The sequence below is a fragment of the Grammomys surdaster genome, unplaced genomic scaffold (assembly GCF_004785775.1).
Source record: "Grammomys surdaster isolate TR1022 unplaced genomic scaffold, NIH_TR_1.0 126187, whole genome shotgun sequence".
NCBI classification, from domain to species: Eukaryota; Metazoa; Chordata; class Mammalia; order Rodentia; family Muridae; genus Grammomys; species Grammomys surdaster.
Window position 1 is genome coordinate 2454770 of NW_021620993.1, and position 20906 is coordinate 2475675.

General features: G+C 46.7%; 1 protein-coding gene across 1 annotated transcript in view; it reads right to left on the reverse strand.

The window, feature by feature from the left end:
- Evc2 (EvC ciliary complex subunit 2) overlaps window positions 1-20906 on the reverse strand; it is a 95561-nt gene that overhangs the window by 1128 nt on the left and 73527 nt on the right. Inside the window, exons 15-19 of the mRNA XM_028758207.1 lie at window positions 16496-16723; window positions 8660-8871; window positions 6852-6939; window positions 5026-5228; window positions 2091-2192 (exon numbers count right to left, since the gene is read on the reverse strand). Coding sequence (XP_028614040.1) covers window positions 2091-2192; window positions 5026-5228; window positions 6852-6939; window positions 8660-8871; window positions 16496-16723 — 833 coding nt within the window. The remainder of the gene's footprint in view (window positions 1-2090; window positions 2193-5025; window positions 5229-6851; window positions 6940-8659; window positions 8872-16495; window positions 16724-20906) is intronic.

Below are 20906 nucleotides of genomic sequence, written 5' to 3' on the forward strand. Positions count from 1 at the left end.
GAGAGAGAGAGAGAGAGAGAGAGCGAGCGAGCGCACTGGGCCCTGGGCTTTTCAAACCTTAAACTCCACTCCTCTGTGACACATTTCTTCCAACAAGGACATACCCCTATTCCTTCTAACCCTTTCAAATAGTGCTACCTCCTGGTGACTAAGAATTCAAATATATGAGCCTATGGGGCCATTCTCATTCAAACCACCACAAACACCAAACACTTTAAACTACTGAGCCATCTTTCCAGCTCTAAGCACTGGTTACATTTTTGCCTCCCCTCTAGTCACTGGTTGTTTCATCAGATGAAACTGGTAGTCAGGTGTACCGCTGGCCACCTTTACTGGCTTGTAGTGTGAAAGGTTCAGAAGTCTTGTGAGCCGGCTGTACAGTGTTAGCTTGTTGCCTAGGAATGCTTACACCATGGAAATAGCAGAGTTCCCTTCGGCTTCACTACAGCTCTCTGATAAACACTTCAAGTCCACCCTACAGGCTTCACCCTGGAAGCAGGCTACAGACAACCATGAGAAGTTGGGTAGAATACATCTAAGACAGAATGTGGCAGGCTTAGGAATTTCCCTATGGTAGGTCAGGTAGGTCGTGTCCCTGGAGCCCTGGCTGCTATTATTGCTGTTATAACTGTTCCCTGAGAGCCACATGTAGCTTTAAAGCCACAGGGTGCTCCCATGGCTCCAAGTAGTGTAGTGCAAAGCCATATTAATAAGGAGGCTCACTGACTCTCCGTGAGGTGTACCCTCTGTGCCGGAGACTGGGCTCAAGGCCTCTCATGACTGGTACCCACTCTATAGCATCAGCACAGAGCAGCATAGGTACAGGGAGAACACCTTACAACCAAGCCTATCCAGTGCTGTTTCTAGTCTACACTTGAGTTGACTTCTATTGCCTGACATTCTGCTCTTATTTCTTGAGTGCTGTATTCTGATATCCAATTTATTCTCAATGATTCCATGCTTTTCAATGCAGACTATCCATGGTATGGGGGGTGGGGTGGTCTCAGGACATTCAGTTCTGAGATACTACAGAAGGACAGGGCTCGGACAGCCACCGATTCCAAGTAAGCAGAGGGCAATACTTTTTAAGCCAGCCATGTTACTTTCTTTGTGTGTGTCCAGATGATGTCACCTTGTGTGTACATGTATGTGGTATGCCTGCATGTCTCTCTGGGCGTGTACACTGTGCGTATGCATGTAGAGGATAGAGGCTGACATCTTCTGTTGTCCACAGTCATCTCTCCACCTTGTATTTTGAGATAGGGTCCCTCACTGAGCATGATGCTCACCAAGGTTAGGTTAGCGAGCCTGTGAGCTTCAGCAACCCTCCTGCCACTGCCTCCCCAGTACTGGTACAGCTTCTTGTCACCATACCAGGCATTTTACTGAAGAGGGGCTATGAACTCAGGTCTTCCTGCATGCGTGGCAGGAACCTTACCAACTGAGTTGCTACCCTAGCCTGAAATTATCACTTTTTAAGCCACTATGTTCTGCCTAATGTGACAGTTTTATAGCCCCCCCCCCAATTTGGAACCACAGGAGATCCTTGTTCTGTGGTCGACAGCAATGTGAAACGGCCTGCCTCTCCCTTCCCTCTGAAAACTAGCTGTGTAGAGATCACAGCCAAGACAGACAGGCACTAGAGGATGAGGCAAGCCTGTGAGCTCACAGACTTACAGGAGGGTGAGTTTGACAGCCCCAAGCCCATGGCCAGCACTCCCCTCCCCAGCTGCAGTCTTGGGCCTCTGCATCAGATCTCTCTACACTTTGGTTTTATCATCTCCACTTTCTGGAAGGTTCAGGGTAACAAGAAGTTAGAGAGCTTTGGGAATAGTAAAGTCTAAAGAACTCGAAGGAATTATTCTTTTTCTAATTATATCTCATTAAAACCCATTAGCTAAAATAAATACAGTATTTAAAACGCTAATAAAGGTTAGAATACTCTCCTACTGAGAGCTATAGGCTTGTCTTCAGCTTTTAAATTAAGACCAAGAACAAAGGTATGTTGTCTTCTGGGAAGGAACTTCCCACCTTCTATCCCCTCCCTGGCAACTTGGCCACGCCCCAGTGGGCCTTCCCCAGCTCCTCACCTCTCCTTCTTCCGGCGGGCCCAGAGCATCCTCTCCAGTCCTTGACTCACCAGATCTGCTCGGAACCTGCTGTCCAAAGCTTTCCACCAGCCCTGGTGTTTCCTGATGCAGAAGGAAGGGGTTACCGTTTAAAAAAAGAATCAAATCTGATTCTCCAAAACCCTGTCTGGCCTGAGGGGACACTGGATGCCACCTAGAACCCTGAGAGATTTGCTGAGTGTCAATCTCAGGCCTGGCACATAGGTAATCCCTGCCTGGAGGGTGCTGGCGACAGACGACATCTACCAGGTGGAGGCAAGCTGTGCACAGAGAGTCCTGTTGTTGTGTCCTAATGGCATGTGCTGACTGCTGTGTCCCTGACCTCAGGGTGCACACACAATGCAGGTGAAATTTCTCTTACGTTCCACAGAGTCTTAGCGTCATAGGCATGGGGACACACGCAGAGTGTGGAGGTGTACTGTGAGTACAGGAATGCAAACATGGAGGCTTAGAGGGTAGCCAGACAGAGTGTTGGAGGCCCCCTGAAACTCCAGGTTGAGGAGAGAGACAGAGGAAGAACTGTGTGGGCTTTGGCTTCAATCCAGCACAGGATAGCATAGAACCGAGAGGGCTGTCACTGTGCTCTGAGCTACTCAGCTAGCCATGGGGACAATTACTGTTAGAAGTCCATTACCTCCTAGGCAGAAAAGGGCATTCTTATGACTGCCCTTCCTTCAATGAGCATTGGATCCAGAAAAGATCCCACATGTCCCTCTGGACACCTTTTCTCTCCTAGTTGCAGCTTCTGTTACTTAAAACCAAGACTCTGAACTCATGTGATGACCAGGCCCCAGGGTCCCAAGAATGATGGTTCTACCCTCAGAGCCTGACCAGGAGCCAGGGCAAAGAGAGAAAGTGCATGTTTATCTCACTACCGACATCCCAGTCTTCCAGGGCCAAGTTCATCCTGACAATCCTTTCATAGCCTTGGAGATTAGCTGGCCTCAGAATGGAGTATGTAAAGACTAGAGCTTCAGAATTAAGAGCTACGGCCACACCCACACCCTGTCTCCGACACCTACACCTGGCCTTCTGACACGATCACATCCAGCCTTCAGAACACATCCATACCCACACTTCAGAATACACAGTCATCCTCTGACCACACCTAGCCATCTGGCCATATCCATCTCCAGCTTCTTACTATGCTCACACCCGCCCTTCTGCTCTCACCCAAATCTGACTCAGATGACTGTGCTAGAGCCAGGGACACTAAGACAGCTCTTCAGTCACTAAGACTCCTGACCTGACCCTGCCTTCAGCCTCACTGTCTCCTCCCACCACGGCCTACTATGTCTTCTGCAAACCTAAGCTTTTGAATGTTTATGATTGATTAAAAAGAAACTGCTCCTTTAATCAGGAAAAGTAATCTTCCTTAGGACAGCAGCTCAGGCACACTGGGGACATGTCAGTAGCTTCCTAGCTGCCAGCTGCCTTCCTTAGCTGCCCAAGGATCCTGGTTGAGGCTGGGGCTCTGCACATGGTCTGCCACAATTTTCAATCCATTTACTCACATGTGGTATGGCTCCCATAGACTTTAGTGTCCAGTGTCACTGCTGAGAGCGCTCTGCCTCTGCACCATGTTTCCTGCTTTCCTTATTTAACAGAATATATATACACATTGTGTGCATGTGTGTGCTATGGTAGGAGGTCATGCTGGGGTCAGAAGACAACTCTTCAGGAGTTGGTTCTCTCCTTCCATTCCAGGGATGGAACACAGGGTTTTCAGACTTTCTGAAAAGTGTCTCTCAGCCTTGTCTTCCGAGGATCTTCTCCTAACTCGATTCAGATCCAGACCATAACTCTAAAGAAAAGCCCTTGAGGGTAGGTCTGTGACGAGAGGGAAATGGACCCCAGTTGCATATCCCAGAACAGGAGACAGTCACACCCACTATGGCACACTGTTGGTGAAGTCACCAAAGCTAACATTAAGGAAAATGTCAGTGAGGGGCATGTTTAAATTCATAAAGACGGCAGGAAATGCAGTCTAGCTAATGACAAGAACCGGGCAGGAGTAAGGAAACTCGCTCTGCGACAAGGTCTGAAAAGCAGACAGTGTGTGTGCACACAGCATGCTCACTGAAGTCTGGCGTAAGCCTGCCCACCCTGACCTAAGATGGCTTCAGTCACTCTGTGAAGGTGGGACAGCAACAGATATTCAGCAGAAATGGTAATTTGAAATTTGAACTCTGGCCTTCTCCAGGCACCTTTTGGGTGCAGGCTTTAGGAGAGGCAGGTTTCCTATCAACCACCAGAGACACTCTGCAGTGAGCCCTGCCTGTGGCTGGGCCCAGACACTGGACACATGAGACATGCTGACCACACTGCCCACTGAAGGGTCCTTCAGTTTATAATCCATTTATCAGAACGTAACCCCATTGTAAACTGATGGGCAATAGCCTGTTCACATTAATATAGGTAAAATATGCATGCATACATGCAAGTACATGCACAAAAATGCACCTCTTAGACACCAGAACACACATGTACATACACACAGTCACAAAACTTGGCAGTTAAGCATGCTGCAAAGGAAGAAATATAACCAAATGCTAACAGTGATTTTTTTCCCAATCAGGGAAACAGCAAATACTTCCTTCTTTCCTCTCTATGCACTTTTAATATTTTCTTAATGGCATGTATACTAAATATTCTGATGGCCCTAGAGAAATGTATATTCAGAAGCCTGGAAGTTTGTAATAAAAATCTAAAGTATTGGACCAACTACTCAGGTCTACTAAGACTTGAGCAGCAGGGCCAGCTGAGAATGTCCATATGCGACGGATACACTTTTCCTCTGGATCTTAGGAGGGCCAAACCTGACTTTCAAGTCAGCACCCACCCCCTTACCCCCACCCCCACCACACCGTCACTCCCAACCCCACCGGAAGCTCACCTCCTCCTGCCCTGCTCCACCTGCTCCTGATCACCCCCACTCTCACTCTCTGCTGTGTGGTCTGAGAGCTTCTCACTGACTGCGTCCAGCAGGGCCAGTAGCTGAGGCTGCGAAGCCACTGGAAGCACCACACTCAGGAGTCGTAGTAGTGTGCTCCCTGGTACCATTGTCATCCTTGCAAGGTACGACACCAGCCTCAGTCCCTAGGGGAACACAAGAAGGGAAGAACACAAGCCCTGGCTCCCTCTCCACATGCAGTGCAGCCATATCTAATTCATGACATCTTCAAGGTTCTCATTGTCCTAGGGTGATAAATATTTCAGTAGCTCAGCCTGGAAACACTCTGAACTCACAAGGCTGTCAAAAAATGTCTTTGGTCAGCAGCCTTGGCACCCACCATGTCTCTAACAGCTCACTCACCCCTTCCAAGTTAGTTCACTTGAGCGGAGCCAGAATCCTGGCACAGGAGCCCGAGTCCCAATCACCACAATCAGGCCTAGCTATCCATCCCCTGCTCTGCTTCTGGGAGGCCCTTGGGATAATGCAAGCTCTGGGAAAAACTGAATGTCCCTACAGCGCTGGATGACTAGTGCCACTGGTCCACTGACATATGAAAGGTCACTGGGCCACAAAAAAAGGAACGGCTGCTGAGTTCAAGGATGCTATGATGGGAGGGAATGGTCTGTGTCCAGTGGCGGCTCTGTGGTCCATACATGCAGTGCTGAACACGAGAGAAAGATGGAGAATGGACCCGTGGTGCTGGGGTTGGGGCAGCAGCTGTGCAATGACATACAGGGAGGTCGCCGCTGGCTTGGACAGTTCTGCATCTTTGTTGTGGTCACAGGAATCTCCTGTGATAACAGGACAGAAACCTGTATACCAGATTTGATGTGGTCCCAGGCAAAGCCAAGGAAACAAGGAACAAAAGGTGGATGTTGTAACATTCTATACTCTGACAGGCCAAAAATGATTTCAAAATAACAGGCTTAAAAATGCGCCAGCTCTGTACTCCTAAAACCTGTACTGTGCACCCAGCGTCACTGGACCAAATGCTAGGTCCTTGGGCCATGTCTTTGTTTTCCTTTGTGCCTCAAATTCTTATTTGTACTGTGAGACCACCAGAACTGTTGCAAAAGGTTTGGTGAGGACACAGTAGCTGGGATTTGCCCAGTCTGACTGCCATGACTTTAAGTCAAATTTGAGTGATACCCTCCCTTAACCCACACCCTAAAAAATCAGAGTGAAGAGTTCTGCAAGTGCCTTCAGGACCCCAGGACCCTAATAAAAGCTTCTCCTCTCAGTTGCTGGGTAGCCATTGTTGCCCCCTTGCTTCCCCCTGCCAATCAAAGCCCTTCTCTGCCTTCCCTGGGATTTTACAGAGCAATGCCTGGAGGGGACCGGGGAACATCTGATGTCCAGCAAAGCAAGGCAGGGGTATGGAGAGTCTGACTGAGCTATGTGTGGAGAGAGTTTGTGAGCGAGCAGAGTAAAGACAGAGGAGATGAAGACTCCACTCTGTCTGCTCTGCTGTGGCAAAGGACAGCTGTTTTTATAAGAACTGCTGTTACACTGGAACAATAAAAGACATCTGTATACATCAGCCAGATGCCGGCACCTCAGGCCTCACTGTCAACAGGACAGGGTGGAAGGAAGGGGACTTTATCTTGTCCTGGAGACAAAGAGGCTCTGCACAGCTGTCATTATCATGTCTGCTGGACCTGAGCTGATAATGAGCCTGAGGCTGGACCGCTGCCATCCGACATCCAGAAGATGCTGGTTCTGAGAAAGAAAAATGTCCGCAGACGTGGATGAGCTCTCCCTCTCACCTGGCTGCAGAGGCTGGCTATGGTGTCAGCCTCCACGCTTTCCAGGGAATCTTCCAGCACCGCGCCGTTCTGTTGCTCCTCCCTCACCCTGGAGTGAAGAGAAAATCCAGAGGTCCAACTCAGCCAGGGGGAGCTGACAGGAGGACAGAAACTCAGATGAAAATGGAAAGAAGGAAGAGCTGGCCTGGGAGCTAGCCTGCCCTCCTAGCCTGGACCACTTCCTACAGAGTGCAGGAGGCTGACAGAGGAGCAGAGCTCAAATAAGCTGAAGGAGGATGGTTCTGTGGCTCTCAGGTGCTCCATGGCCCTGCTCTGAAAACTCAACCTTGTTACTCCTGTTTAGAACCAGGGAGGCCAGCACTTGAGGTCCATACCTGATGCTGTACTGGGCTAAAGCATAGCCAAAGACACCATCTACAGATGGCCACAGACAGTCCTGCTCTGGATAGCCAGCTGCTATCCTGTTACAAGAGGTTTGTTGTACCCCCATGTGGGCTCTGTGTCAAAGGTGAGGCCACGTATCTGCCCCACAGTCCCACTGGCTATCACAACTCAACACTTGTGCAGGTACAACTCAAACCCAACCTTGTCTCCTGCAGATTCTTTCAAGGAGCAGGAGAACATGATGATGATGATGATGATGATGATGATGGTGGTGGTGGTGGTGGTGATGATGATGACGATCTATTAAAAAGCCCCAGCCTAGATCAAATCAACACTTCTGCACTCACCCACCTCTGATAGACATTCAGCTCCTCCACTGGTTAATTCCATGCAATGAAATGGCACTTTAATGTCATTTATTTACCCAGGAAACAAACTCAGAATCACTGTAATCTGCTCACCCAGAAACCAAATGGAGTGTTTCCTCCAGTTAATTTGTGTATTTCTAAAAACCAATGTGTGCTGTATACAGTTTGTATCTGCTACTTTACACACAGATACCATAGTCACAGTGGGGAGTTAGGGAGCTGCAAGGAATGGCATTTCTCCAGAAGTACTGAATGCCACAGGCAAAAGCTAATTGTCTGACGCTGACTGTCAAACAGCAAAGAACGAACAAGGTTTGGATTTGTCTAATTTGTAGCGCTACAGAGGCAGGGTCTAAAATTCTGCAGCTCAGTGAAATCAAAACCGAACCCTTCCTATGCCGGAGCTACCTCCTGACTCTGATACTGCCCCATGGTGGTGTAAGATGCTACCAGGCAGGAAGCTGGGTGGGAATATGTGGGACCTCTCTCTAATTTCTTCACAACTTCTTGTACGTTAGGATTTTTCAAGAAGTTTAAAAGGAGCCAGGTGTGGTGGTGCAAGCTTTTAACCCTAGCGCTTGGGAGGCAGAGGCAGTCAGATCCAGCTGGTCTACAGAGTGAGTCTAGGACAGACAGGCTATGCATTGAAACCATGCCCTGGGGATGAGGGGGGAATTTAAAAGGGCCTGTTGAGATGATAGCTGAGCAGGTAAAGGCACTTGCCACCATGCCTGAGGACCCAAGTTCAAATCCCCAGGATTCACACGGTAGAAGCAGAGAAGCAACTCCTCAAAGTGTCCCCTGACCTCCACACATGCGCTATGGCCCATATATGCACAGACACACACATATACACACAACTCACTTTTTAAAAAGTTAAAAAATACTGTTAGTAAACCTCAATGACATATTTAAAAAAATTATAGACGACATCAAGAAGGAAGAAAGCTAGCATATTTCAACAATAGCAGCTTATGCAGAAAACGGGAATGGTACCTAAGGCAGGAAGGTGAGAGGCCAGAAGACCCCTCCCCCATTCACTGTGCACCACCATACCTCTGCTGATGCTGCTCCAGTAGCTTCTGGCCCTTCGTCAGGGCCTGCCGCAAGACGGCAGAGACCTGTCTTTCAGGATCCAGCTCCTCAGGCTCACTCAGCCCAGGTCCATCAGCCGCCCACTGCTGCCAGCTCTCCAGGACCCGCTGCTGCTCAGCCTCTTCCCGCTGCCCCAGCCGGTCCTCCAGCTTCCTCTCCAGCTCCTGAAGCTCCTGCAGATGAAGGAGCGGGGGTGAATCCCACCCATGCCAGGTAGGGAGCAGTTACAGAGGTAACTGAAGCATTATCACTAGCCTCTCAGCAACCATGTCTCCAGAGGGGTCAGGGTGCCTCTCTGTGGTTAAGCCTCCCTGGAGCTGAAGCTAGGCTCAGGCCAGATCAGAAAAAATAAAATAAAATAAAATATAAAATAAAATAAAATAAAATAAAATAAAATACCCAGGCCACTTTCTTAATTGCCACCCACATGTACTCATGAAGGGGCTGCACTCTCAAAAGTGTATCCCAAGTATACTATCATTTGCATTGTGCTTTTTGATCTCTCCACTGTTCTCACAGACTTATGGGAACTGTCCTAAAAGGGAGATCTGATACACTGTATTTTGAGACATCTCATGCCATGACTACACTACCCACCTCATAAATTTTCATAAAAAAAAAATATCTTTTGAACCTATGACTCAGAACTCTCTGGGCTGTTCATTTCCACTTTGGGATAGCCTACTCCAGTCTCTCTTTCGAGTTCCGTGTTTTGCTTTGCTAAATACATTTCTGCTCAAACTTCTGAGCCTCTCAGTTGAATTCTTTGAAAGACTCTGAGACCTGCACAACATTGCTTTACACAAGGCTCTTCTTGAGCCTTCACCTGGGAACAGAAATGTGTTTGGTGGCTCTAAGTTTCAGGCGCTGCACATGACACCCTGGACTTAGGGGCAGCGTGATGAATATTAGCTGACAGTAACGTCATTTTTTGCTTCTGATCTCAAGGCTCCTAACTTCCATGATGCTAGCCGGCAGAGATGGAGGTATGAAAACCCAGGCAGAATCAACCAATGGAGTGGTTGGGATGCATAGACAGCAACAAAGCACAGGAGGACACCTGGATGGGCTTGGAAATGGAGGTTAGTAAGTGACACTGAGCTGCAAACACAGCAGGGACCGTTAGCCCGGGGTTACTCCTTCACACTGAGCTGCAAACACAGCAGGGACCGTTAGCTCGGGGTTACTCCTTCTTTCTGAGTAAGCCTGTCCTGTTTAAATCTGCCCATCTTTGCCACACGGTCCTTACAGTCCAATTTCACAAAAGGAATCTACATTGTTCACTGAATGAGATGCACACCACGGACTCTCCTTAGGAATTGTTTCTTCCCGAGCTTTTCATTTCATGCTTTTTAAATTCTCCAAATGCTTAACAGCTAAGAAGCTCATTACCAAGAGGAAAGTGTTTGGCACAGAACGACTGCACTGCAGAATGAGAGTCTCATACAAAGCAACGCAGGCTGCCTTCTCTCCTCGAGCAAACCACGAAGGTACAGCCTGTCCACCACCTCACTCTCAACTAGAGTGTGTAGTCTGATTTTCCACTTGTGATGCAGGATGTTCAGGCTCCCCTTTGCAGGCAACTGCTGGGAAGCTGTGACATTATTCAGAAGAGCTCTGAGATGAAATGGGAAAGGTGGGGGTTGTGTTCCCTAGGTAGTCTAAGACCGTGTGGCTTGTCTGATGTGAACAATACCGGCCTGGAGAGTTCTCAGGTACTCAGATGCTTTGGTATCTCAATGTCATGGCTCTCTGAATGACCTTGGGCAGGCCTTTCCTGTTTTTTTGTTTTGTTTTTTTGAGGAGGGATAGGTCTTAGAATTTTTTTTTTTTAATTTTGAGACAGAGTCTCTCACTGTACAGCCCTCATCAGCCCTGGAACTCCTCATGTAGGCTAGCCTGGCCCTGAACTCACAGAGATCTGCCTGCTCCTGCTTTCCGAGCACTAGAATTAAAGGTGTACACCACAATGCTTGGTTCCCTTTCTATCTCTAAGGCTCCTTTCCTCCAACTAGAATCTGGGGGCACTGGCCTATCTCCATGCAAGTCCCCTCCAAATGAACACTTGTTATATGCTCTGATGGATACTCCGTGGGGGCTTCCTCCTGTCACTGATTTTCTGAGGAGTTTCATCTTGAATGGATGCTATAGTCCACCAGGAGCTCTCTCTATGTGGTGGAATGGTCAAGTGTGTGGTTTCTTCCCCTTTAGCCTATTAAGTAAGTGAGTTTGTAAACCAACATCCTTGTGTTAAATTCCTGGAAATTTCTTATAGTCCTGGAAAAAAAAAAAAAACCTCACTCAGCCTGGCCACGGTGGATTATATTATTCTAACAAATAGATGAGTTATGTTAGTTACAATTTTGCACATAAAGGTCACAACTGTGTTCACAACTGCAGCTATTCTGCCTGGTACCACCTGGGTCTCCTGTTGGTGTCCAGGTTATATGAGAACAAAAGAGGATAAGTAGAGGTCTTTGCTCCAGCATCCAGGAAGACGTGAGTAGGAGACTGGTGATGTTTTGAGTGAGAATGGCTCTCACAGGCTCATGTATCCGAGTACTTGGTCTCTAGCTGGTGGAACTGTTGGGAAAGGATTAGGAGGTGTGGTCTTGTTGGAGGAGGGCCAGGCATTGGGGTTCCTAAAGACTCACACTATTGCCAGTATGCCTCAGTTTCCTGCTTGTGAGTCAAGATGTTCCAGCTGCCATGCCTCTGCTCTGCCGTCATGTGCTCTAACCCTCTGAAAGAGCTCAGTTAAGTGCTTCCTTTTGTAAGTTGCCTTGGTCATGGTGCTTTGTCACAGCAATAGACAAGTGACTAAGACACTTTATGGTTTGCTAGAGCTGACCTAAGAAATATCAGGGCTGAACGTATGTGGGAGTAAATGCAGGTCTGTAACTTCTTGTTACGGGTGGGGGAGAGAGAGAGTTTCCTTCAGGAGCCTGTGCTGGAGGCTTGACCTCCAGCTTGTGTCTTGATCACTGAGAAGTGAGTGGATTGTGAAGGCTCGGGCTAAGCACTGTGTGGACTGCTCATGGACTCCGAACTTGATGGTATTTTTGAGGAGGAAGGATGGTATTTTTGAGGAAGCAGGACCTGGCTGGAGGAAGTAGGTCACTCAGAGCACAGCAGTAACAAGGCCAGCTCTTGGCCCAGCCACTTCTATCATTGTCTGTTTCCTGACCATTGTAGGAGAGATGCTGCGTTCCATCAGGTCCTCATGCCAGGACGCTGTGCCTCACCACAGCCTGAAAGCAGCAGAGCCAGACGACTGCAGACTAAAGCCTCTCATACCATGTGAACCTTTCTCCTTCATGTTCCTTACATTTAGTGCTTCCTCACAATGGTGGAAAGTGCTAACATACTTCCAAGCCAATTTCACCTCTGGCATTAAGACTATAATATATTTTTCCTACTAGCACCAACTTTGATCATTTATGTTTATTTAGAAGATTTTCCATTGCACTTGTCTTCAAATTCATCTATATAATGTTCTTCTTTGCAGTATTCCAATTTTAAAAACACTACTGCACCTGGGATTATAATTCTTTAAAATCTCTATACCATTCATTTGTCCCTTAGCCTATTTTTGTCAACCTTATCAAAGATCTGCACATTTTATTAGACTTTTAAACTTTTCCCCAAGTACATCTTTTTATTTTATCAACTCTCTCCATGTTAGTTTTTATTTCCACCTTGTTATCTGCAATCCTCCCATTTCTTTATCCCCTAACTTAAAAAAGTTTGTATTCTCTCAAAATTCTATGCATTTATTCATGTATATGTATTCTGACCATATCCATCCACCACCACCTCCCTCCAACTCCCCTTAGTGCCCCCAGCTTGTCCTCATGCACCTTCTAAAGGATATGTGACCTTAGTTATGAGTATTTCTTCTTTTCTGATGAATGGTTAGGATGTGAGTTCCCCTCTAAAACCCTTCACCTAGTGTTACACATTTTGATGTACCATAGATACATTTTTTAAAAGTATACATCTACTTTTAACTTGTTTACTTCTTTGACCACAGAATTATTCAGCGGTATAGTTTAAAATTTCCAAAGTATGGACTTTTATAGTGGTCTCTTGACACATTTGAGGTTAGTTGCTCTTTGTCAAAAGAAGCTAAGATGGTGTGAGAGAGTCAGTTACTGTAACAGCCATGGTGTGTGCTGCAGAGTCTATCGGCGGGCTGCAGTTGCATATGAGAGTGAGAACCGCCTTGCCCTCAGCTGTCTGTCTACATTCTCACTCATGCTTCAGAAGCTTAGCCTGTCACCTGCCTGGCTGAGCTGAAGTTTCCTATCTCAAAGACTGTGGTGGTTTGAATGAAAATGGCTCCCATAGGCTCATAGGGAGTGGCGTTATTAGGAAGTGTGGCCTTGTTGGGGGAAGTGTGTCATGGGGGGGGGGGGGCTTTGAGGTTTCAGAAGCTCAAGAGAGTCTCACTTCTTCACTGCTTTCTGAGCCAGATGTAGAATTCCCAGTCCTCTCCAGCATGACTTGTGCCTGCATGCCGGCAGGCTTACCACCAAGACTAAACCTCTGAACTGTAAGCCAGCCCCAATTAAATGTTTTGGGCAGGGAAATAGGGATAGGATCAGGTATGAAGGAGACAGGAGAGAAACCCAGAGGCCCAGGAGAATGAATGGAAACATGCAGCTGCTGAGGGTAGGGGCTATGGGGAACCCTTTAAAAAGTCAAAGAGACCTGGGGTTGGGGAAGCTCCCAGGACTCAGTGTGGGGGACCTTAGCCAAAATGTCCAATAGTGGGGATACAGATTCTTCAGAGTCCTCTCTGCTATTTGCTCCATTTTAAAGAAAGCAAGGCATATAACCTTGGCAAACTCACCTGGAGTGGTCTATGAACTTGAAATGTCTGTCAAAGTCAGAAACAGGTTTGGTTTCAGGCCACTTTCAGTAGCCACGCAGTCTCCTAAGGAGCCGCTCAGTTTACCTGAGACCTGGGACTAACAATAGCTTAGCAGTTACCTAAAACAGCCTGTGACAAAGAGCTTAACCACACGGCAGTGCAAGACTACAACTTGTGACTGATTCTGCCAAAGGAATAACAATAGGAAGCACGAGGAGATAAGGAACTGTCAACAAGACAATGGCAAGCCACATCTCTGCCTCCCCAGGGCCTCAGTGAATGAGAACTTGTTACTGTGATTCATGGGATTTAAAAAAAATCTGCACATACCCTCAACTCTCACCAGAGAAGCTCGGTTTTGCTGTGGATGGTGATCAACACAGAGATACACAGCTGGCGCTGTGCCAGTCTTTAGTTCCAGTATAAATGAGGTACCTGAATCACACCCATCATCCTGGAACTCAGGAATCACTTCAGAAGAGGAGGCTGAGAGATGGCAGGTCCCAGAAAAGTAGATAAATACAAAGACTCTTTCAGACAGAGCAGGGCAGCTGCACATATGTCACAAAGACAGTGACAATGTGCACAAGAGAAAGCCAAAGCCACATAAAATCTTAGCATGAAAAGAATAATTCGAGTGTTTATCCTGTAGTTTTTTGCTAATATCTACTTATAAGTGAGTACATACCATGCATGTCATTTGGGTCTGGGTTACCTCCCTCACCAGGATGATATCCATTTGCCTGCAAATTTCATGATGTCCTTTCTTTTAATAGCTGAGTAGTAGTATTCCATTGTGCAAATGAACCACAGACCCAAAGAAGCCAAATAACAAGGAGGACCCAAGGGAGGATGCTTGAATCTCATTCAGAAGGGAAAATAAAATAGACATTGGAGAATATCCATGATACACCCCACAGACCCTAAGAAATTAAACAAGAAGGATAAACCTAGTAAGGATACTTGAATTCCACTTAGAAGGGAGAACAAAATAATCATGGGAGGCAACTCTAGGACTTTACAGAGATTCTGGATGGGAGAGGGTATAGGAAATCTATGGGGGGTGATTCTGAAACTCCTAGAAGTGGGAGATGTGCAGCCTGAAGTGGTCACCCCTTGTAACCAGGCAGGACTTCCAGTGGACACCAACCCAACCACAAAATCTTGGATCCAAAATATGTCCTAACTACAAGACGTGCAGGGACAAAGAAGGAGCTGAGACAGAGGGAATAGCCAACCAACTTGAGACCCACATCATGGGCAAGAATCAACATCGACATTATTAATGATACACTGTTATGCTTGCAGACGGGAGCCTAGCATAAGTGTCCTGAGAGGCTTCACCCAGCAGCCTATGAAAACAGACTCGGAGACCCACAGTTAAACATTAAATGCTTGGAGCTTGGAAAGTCTTGTGGAAGAGTTGGGGGGAAGGATTGAAGTATCCTCCAGAGAGGATGGGAAGTCCACAAGAAGACTCTTGGATGCTCCCTGAGATTGAACCACCAACCAAAGAGCATACATGGACAGAAGAACATAGGCCCTCTGCACACATGCAGCAGAAATGCAACTTGGTCTTACTGCTGATTCCCCAAGAACTGGAGCGGTGGCTGTCCCTGACTCTGCGCTGCCTGTGGATCCCATTTCTGTAACTGGGCTGCCTTCTCTGGCCTCAGTGTGTGAGAATACACCTAGTCTTGCAGTGACTTGGGGTGCCAGGGTGGGATAGTACCCAGCAGGGATGTCCCCATTCTCAGAGCAGAAAGGGAGAGTGAGAAAGAGGGAGGAGCTGTGTGAGGGGAGACTGGGAGGAGATGGGGGGTCTGCGATAGGGTTGTAAAGTGGATGAATGAATGAAAAACGAATGAATTAATGATCAAATAAATAAATAAATAAGAAAAAAGAAAGAAGAATTTGCCCAAAGTCCCATCTCTAGCTGAAAAGTTACTGCAATTGATAACTGCAGAAAGAGAGAGAGTCATTTTTAAAGGGGTGGCCCCCGGTAGGTTGATCACACTTCAGTAAAGAGCCACACATCTAAGAATATATGGGAAGCACAAACCATACATGGGGATTAAAAAAAAAGACACAAAGTTGGATGGGTAGAGAAAGGAGGATATATCTGAGAGGCGTTAGGAGAGAGGTGAATATGATCAAACCAAATTGTATGAAATTCTCAAAGAATAAAATATGAGGGGAAAATCTACACATAGGTGTTGGGGGGATGGCTCAGTGGTTTGCCATGTGTGCTGCTCTTCCCAAGGACCCAAGTTCAATTCCCAGCACCTACAGCTGTCAGTGCATAACTGCCTAGAACTCTAACTTCAGGGGAGCCAATACCTCCTTCTGGCCTCCACCAGCAATTATCCCCATGTGCATATACCCGCACTCCGAACCATACAGAACACATAGCTAAAAATAGAATAAAACCTTCTTTTTAAAATCCCACATATAAAGGACCTAAAATTGGTCGTCAGACCTGCCTTAGCACATTTTGTTTCGTGATGGCAATTCTTCAGCCTGAAAGAACACAGTAAGTGGGAGTGACAGTGACATTCAGAGTCAAACACTCAGCCTGAGGCAGGACTGCATTGGACGTGGACTAGTTGAAAGATGATGGTGGGTTTTCATAGAGTTTATGAAGAGACATTACCAACTTGGACAGTGCCTGGAATGGAAGAGGCATCCAGTTCCCAGGGTGTTGAGACTCAGAGAGTGTCTGATCAGAGGCAAGGGGCCAGAGCTGGGGGTGGGACACTGGCTAGCACATAGTGCTCTTGTATAGTTAGTAAGTCACCATACTTGGTCCCCCACTTCACACACGGGACATGTGGTAGAGACCCATTCCATGCCAAATGAAGTACCAGGAACCACAAGAAGCAGATGGCGCAGGTACCCTTTTCTACCCCAACCCCACTCACCGGCCTGTGGGACTCCAGGATCTGCACACAGGCTGACTTGGTCAGTGTCTCGGATTCACTCAGCTCCCCCAGCAGCAGGTCTTGAATGCTGAGCAGGGCGGTGTAGACTGAGAGGGTCTCAGCAGCCCGGGCCACTTTCTGGAACTGCAGAGCCACAAGTGACTCAGCAAAGTGTGCCTCCTGGGCCTCCAGCCTCTGGACCCTCTCCTGGAGCAATTCCCCTCGCACCTGGGAAGGGGACAGAACCAGAGGACCTGAGAGGTTGAGGGGAGGAGAATCCACTGCCTCCCAGAGCACAAACTGAGGATCCCAGAGGCCCTGCCCAGGAGACAGCCGTCTAGGACTTTGCTGGGAGAGAGGCAAAGTCTCAGCTGCTGAGGACACCAGGCTCAATGTCCTCCGTGGTCTATGTGGATCTTCAGAGGTGAGCAGACCTGGTTCTGTCCACACCCAGTTCTTCATGGGCTCCCCACATCCTGGAGGACGATAGTCTACACCTCTCTCATGTCCCGGGCCTTGTGTAAGGCAGGCTCAGCTATACCTAACCGTCAAAGAGTGCATGTGGAGGTCGGAGGGCAATTGTCAGAGTCAGTTCTCTCCCTCTACCATGTGAGTTCCAGGGATAGAACTCTGATCATCATTCATGGCAGCAGGTGCCTTTACCTGCTGAGCTGTCTTGATAAAACCTCTATGTTCTATTTCTTTTCTTTACCCCTCCCTTTCTCAAACCTGTAATCCTCCTGTCTCAGCCTCCCAGGTACTACCAAAACACCTCCTATGCTTCCTACATAGACACTGTAAGCCCACTTTCCAAGCCTGGGAAAGAAGGAAGTCACTCTGTGTGTTCCAGTCCCCAAGCCAGGAGAATAAAGTGCCAATCACGAAGAAAGATGGACAACCCACATCTCTTCCAAGCTTTTCATTTTACCTTTAGAGTTTTCTAGAATTTCATCCATGATAACCAAAAGCCAAACAAAACCGTGTCCACTGGGAATGGATGAGCAGATAAATGAACTACATCCACAGAGCAAAACAGGATTTGACAAGAGACAGGAAACTTCACTGGGGTGAGCCTTGACAGAGTTAAGCTTGGTGAGAATTGTCAGCCACAAGGGGACAAATTATGTACAGCCTCACTCAGTGGAGAACTGTGGTTCCCAGCAGCTGGGGTGAAAGCAAACGGGAGGAGGAGGAACTGTGTGCTGTGAAACTGGTGTGGAGTTTCAGTTTTGCATGATGGAAATTTCTAGAGCTAGATGGTGGCTCAGGAAAGTGTGAATGGACTTTAATACAAGGAGCTGCGCCTTCAAAAGTTATTATGCTGGCAAATACTCTACGGTACGATTTAACACAACACATAAAACCCCAACCAAAGCCCATTGGTCTTTCTTGACCTGCCATGTGACATGTTTTAATATACATGTCCATACCTGATACTTCTGTAGAGGGAGCAGGACAAGGACACTAGGCTGAAGATGAAGCTGCCAGAAGGCTACAGCTCAGGTCCTGGCCGTGGCTGCCCAGCATGCCCCCCAGAAGAATACAGCCCTGTTTGAAAGTTTCAGACCTGCCCTCCAGAAGCACAGAGGGCTAGGGGTGAGTCAAGACAGGAACAAGAAAAGGGTAGTGCTGCTCCCTGGAAGGACATTCAGAGACCCATGGCTATGGAATACATACAGAATAGAGAGCCTGCAAAGGACTACATTCATGTATAGATGTAGGAAGCCGCGTTTGCGCTGGCAGAATCTGCCATTGCAAGATGGCGATGACGTCCGGGAGTCTTCCTAGTAAACAAGTAAACTGCGCATGTGCCATGGTAAAAGCCCGCCAAAGTTAAAGCCCATCCCACGGCATTTTGGCACGCAACGAATAAGCAGCCAATCAGAGGTGAATATACCGCTCTAAGGGTATATAGGCAGTGCTTTCCTGGGCCTGGGGGGTCTTCCACCATTTTGTTTTTTGGAATAAACGTTTTCCTACGGAAGGATCCTGATGTGTGTCCGCGTGAGTTCTTGCTGGCGAGACGATTACACGTGCGTCACAGCTGGTGTCGGAAACCCGGGAGAATTCACCATCGCCGGCGCTGTTTGAGAAGACCCTCCGCGAGTGGAGCAGATCCAGAACCGTAGGACAAGGTAAATCTCTGAGAGACATGTTTGGACCTGAATTATTTCGTCTCCCTCCCCAGGCAGTGTTCATACTATTCCTTCTGGTTTTACAGGATGAGAAAAGCCGCTCGACTGTAGCGGCGGGCTGGGCAGTGCTAGACGGATTACAGGCCAACATGTCAGAAACAGAGGAAAGGAAGCGCTTAGAAACTCAGAAAGAAAAAGGGAAAAAAGACATGTCGAAGAAATTAGGCCCCCCCAAGGACCCTCGATCCTCGGGGGTGAAAGATAAGGGAAAATACACCCTGGGTGAGAGAAGTAGAAAAGGCGAAAAAGCCCTGGAAAAGAAACCTCTTTATCTGGTAAAGGAGCCGGGGTTTTTACGGTTTGATAGCTCTGAGTCGGAGGGGCTAACTTCCTCCAAGGCAGAGGACTCAGATGAAGAGATAGATGAAGAGGAAATATGCCAGCCAGATGAACGGCCACCACAGCGAGATCGAGTGCTGGCACTAGTGATGGTTATTTGGAGGCTGTGTTTACAAGAAGAGTGTTTCGGGGGAGGCAGTCTAGGTAAATGAGATATTGACCCAGTGCCGATTTTGCCTAGGAGGTGACAGCAAAACCTAGGTCAGGAGAATTCTAAACAGACATTGCCTGCAGCCTAAAAGCTGCTTCAGGTGGAAAGAGCAGGGTTAAAAAGGAATTGGAAAACTAGAAAAAAGGGTACTGAAGTGTTACAATAGCTGCCTGCTACATCTCCAATGAACGAGATGAAAAGTTACATCTTGAATATGAGAGAGAGAGAAAGGGTTTTAAAAATACAGGTGTCCTCTCTCTGAGCTGTGTCAACAAAAAAGAATGTAAAGGCTATTTCAGAGTTCATCTAGAAACAGAGAATTCGGGAGACGTCCGGAACTTCTCTGTAGCTCTTAGATGTCGTTCTTTGTTGTCTGTCCTTGGCGCGCCAATGTCCACGTGTTTGTGTTTGCTTTTTGTTTCATTGTCTAAATGTTCTGTGTTTGTTACATGTTCAAAAAAAAAAAAAAGATCGTTAAAACTGCTTGATCCAACCTTTGGGCTAGTTTAACCTTGTTTCAAAGGCAGTCTTAATTTACACAGCAGAGGCTGATAAGCTACCCTACACCTGTAGCTAAGAGTTGAACTGAGCTGAAAAAGCCTTTCCAGGAATTGAAGTTGACATAAGCTGCTTTTAAAAGAGATCAGCAGCATTTTGGGTTTTATAAAGAAGCTAAGAGTTGTTTTGTCTTAGAAAAATCTCTGTGACAAGGTGCTTTTCTCTTGAAATTACAGCTAGAAAAAGCAACAAATTTTGTTTGATCTAAAAATAAGATATGTAGCCACTTCATTGTTGTTTCTGATTGGTTTTAAAAGTATAAAAACGTTCTACATGTCTTGGTTATAGACTATTGGCTTAAATTATTGGGTGTGATTAGAAATTTACAACTTTGGTAACCAAAAGTGGCGTAAAACTAACTCAGGGTTAGAGTCATTCAGAAACCAGGTGTATAAAAAGTAAGATTTTAAAACAGTATCTCTTCAATGAGATTAAAAGTTGCTTCATGCATTCATATGTAAGAATTGACAGCAAAACTTTGTAACATAAAGGTAATCTACTTGGTGTTGATTTTAGAAAAAATAGATTGTTTACATTGCTTTGGTTTTGCTTTTGCTTCTCAAAATTAATGGTTATACTCTAATGTTACAAAAGAAATTTAAAAATTTAGTTAAACTGCCAGTATTCCATTGGCTACAGTTGGCAGTTCTAATCTTGAGTTTGGGATTTTTTGATTCGCCCATGTTTATAGAAAAAGAGACAGCAGGTAGAGTTAAATAAAAATATTTAAAACAGGTTGTGATACAGTGCTGGCCTGCTAGAGATTAAGAACATTTACATTTAAATTAAGACAATACAGACTGGGATCTCAACATGCTTGTAAGAGAAGGTCAGTGTGATGCTAATCAGGTTGAACTGCCTACACAGCTCTCAGACCATAAAAGCAAAGACAGACTTAGATACATTCGTCTTTGCGATGAAATTGCACCCTCATACAATCAGGATCTGGCCATAGCTTACACAGAGCCATAGGGATGGGGGGTGTTTTAAATGTGGAAATTTAGATAGTTTTTAAAGTGACTGTCCCAGGAACAGAGGCTTGAACAACAGTCAGGTGACCAAGGTTACCTGACAAACTTGTCCTTGGTACAAGAAAGATAATCCTTGGGCCAGGCCTCAGGATGTAGGCCAAGATTAAAAACATTTACATTTAAATTAAGGCTATATA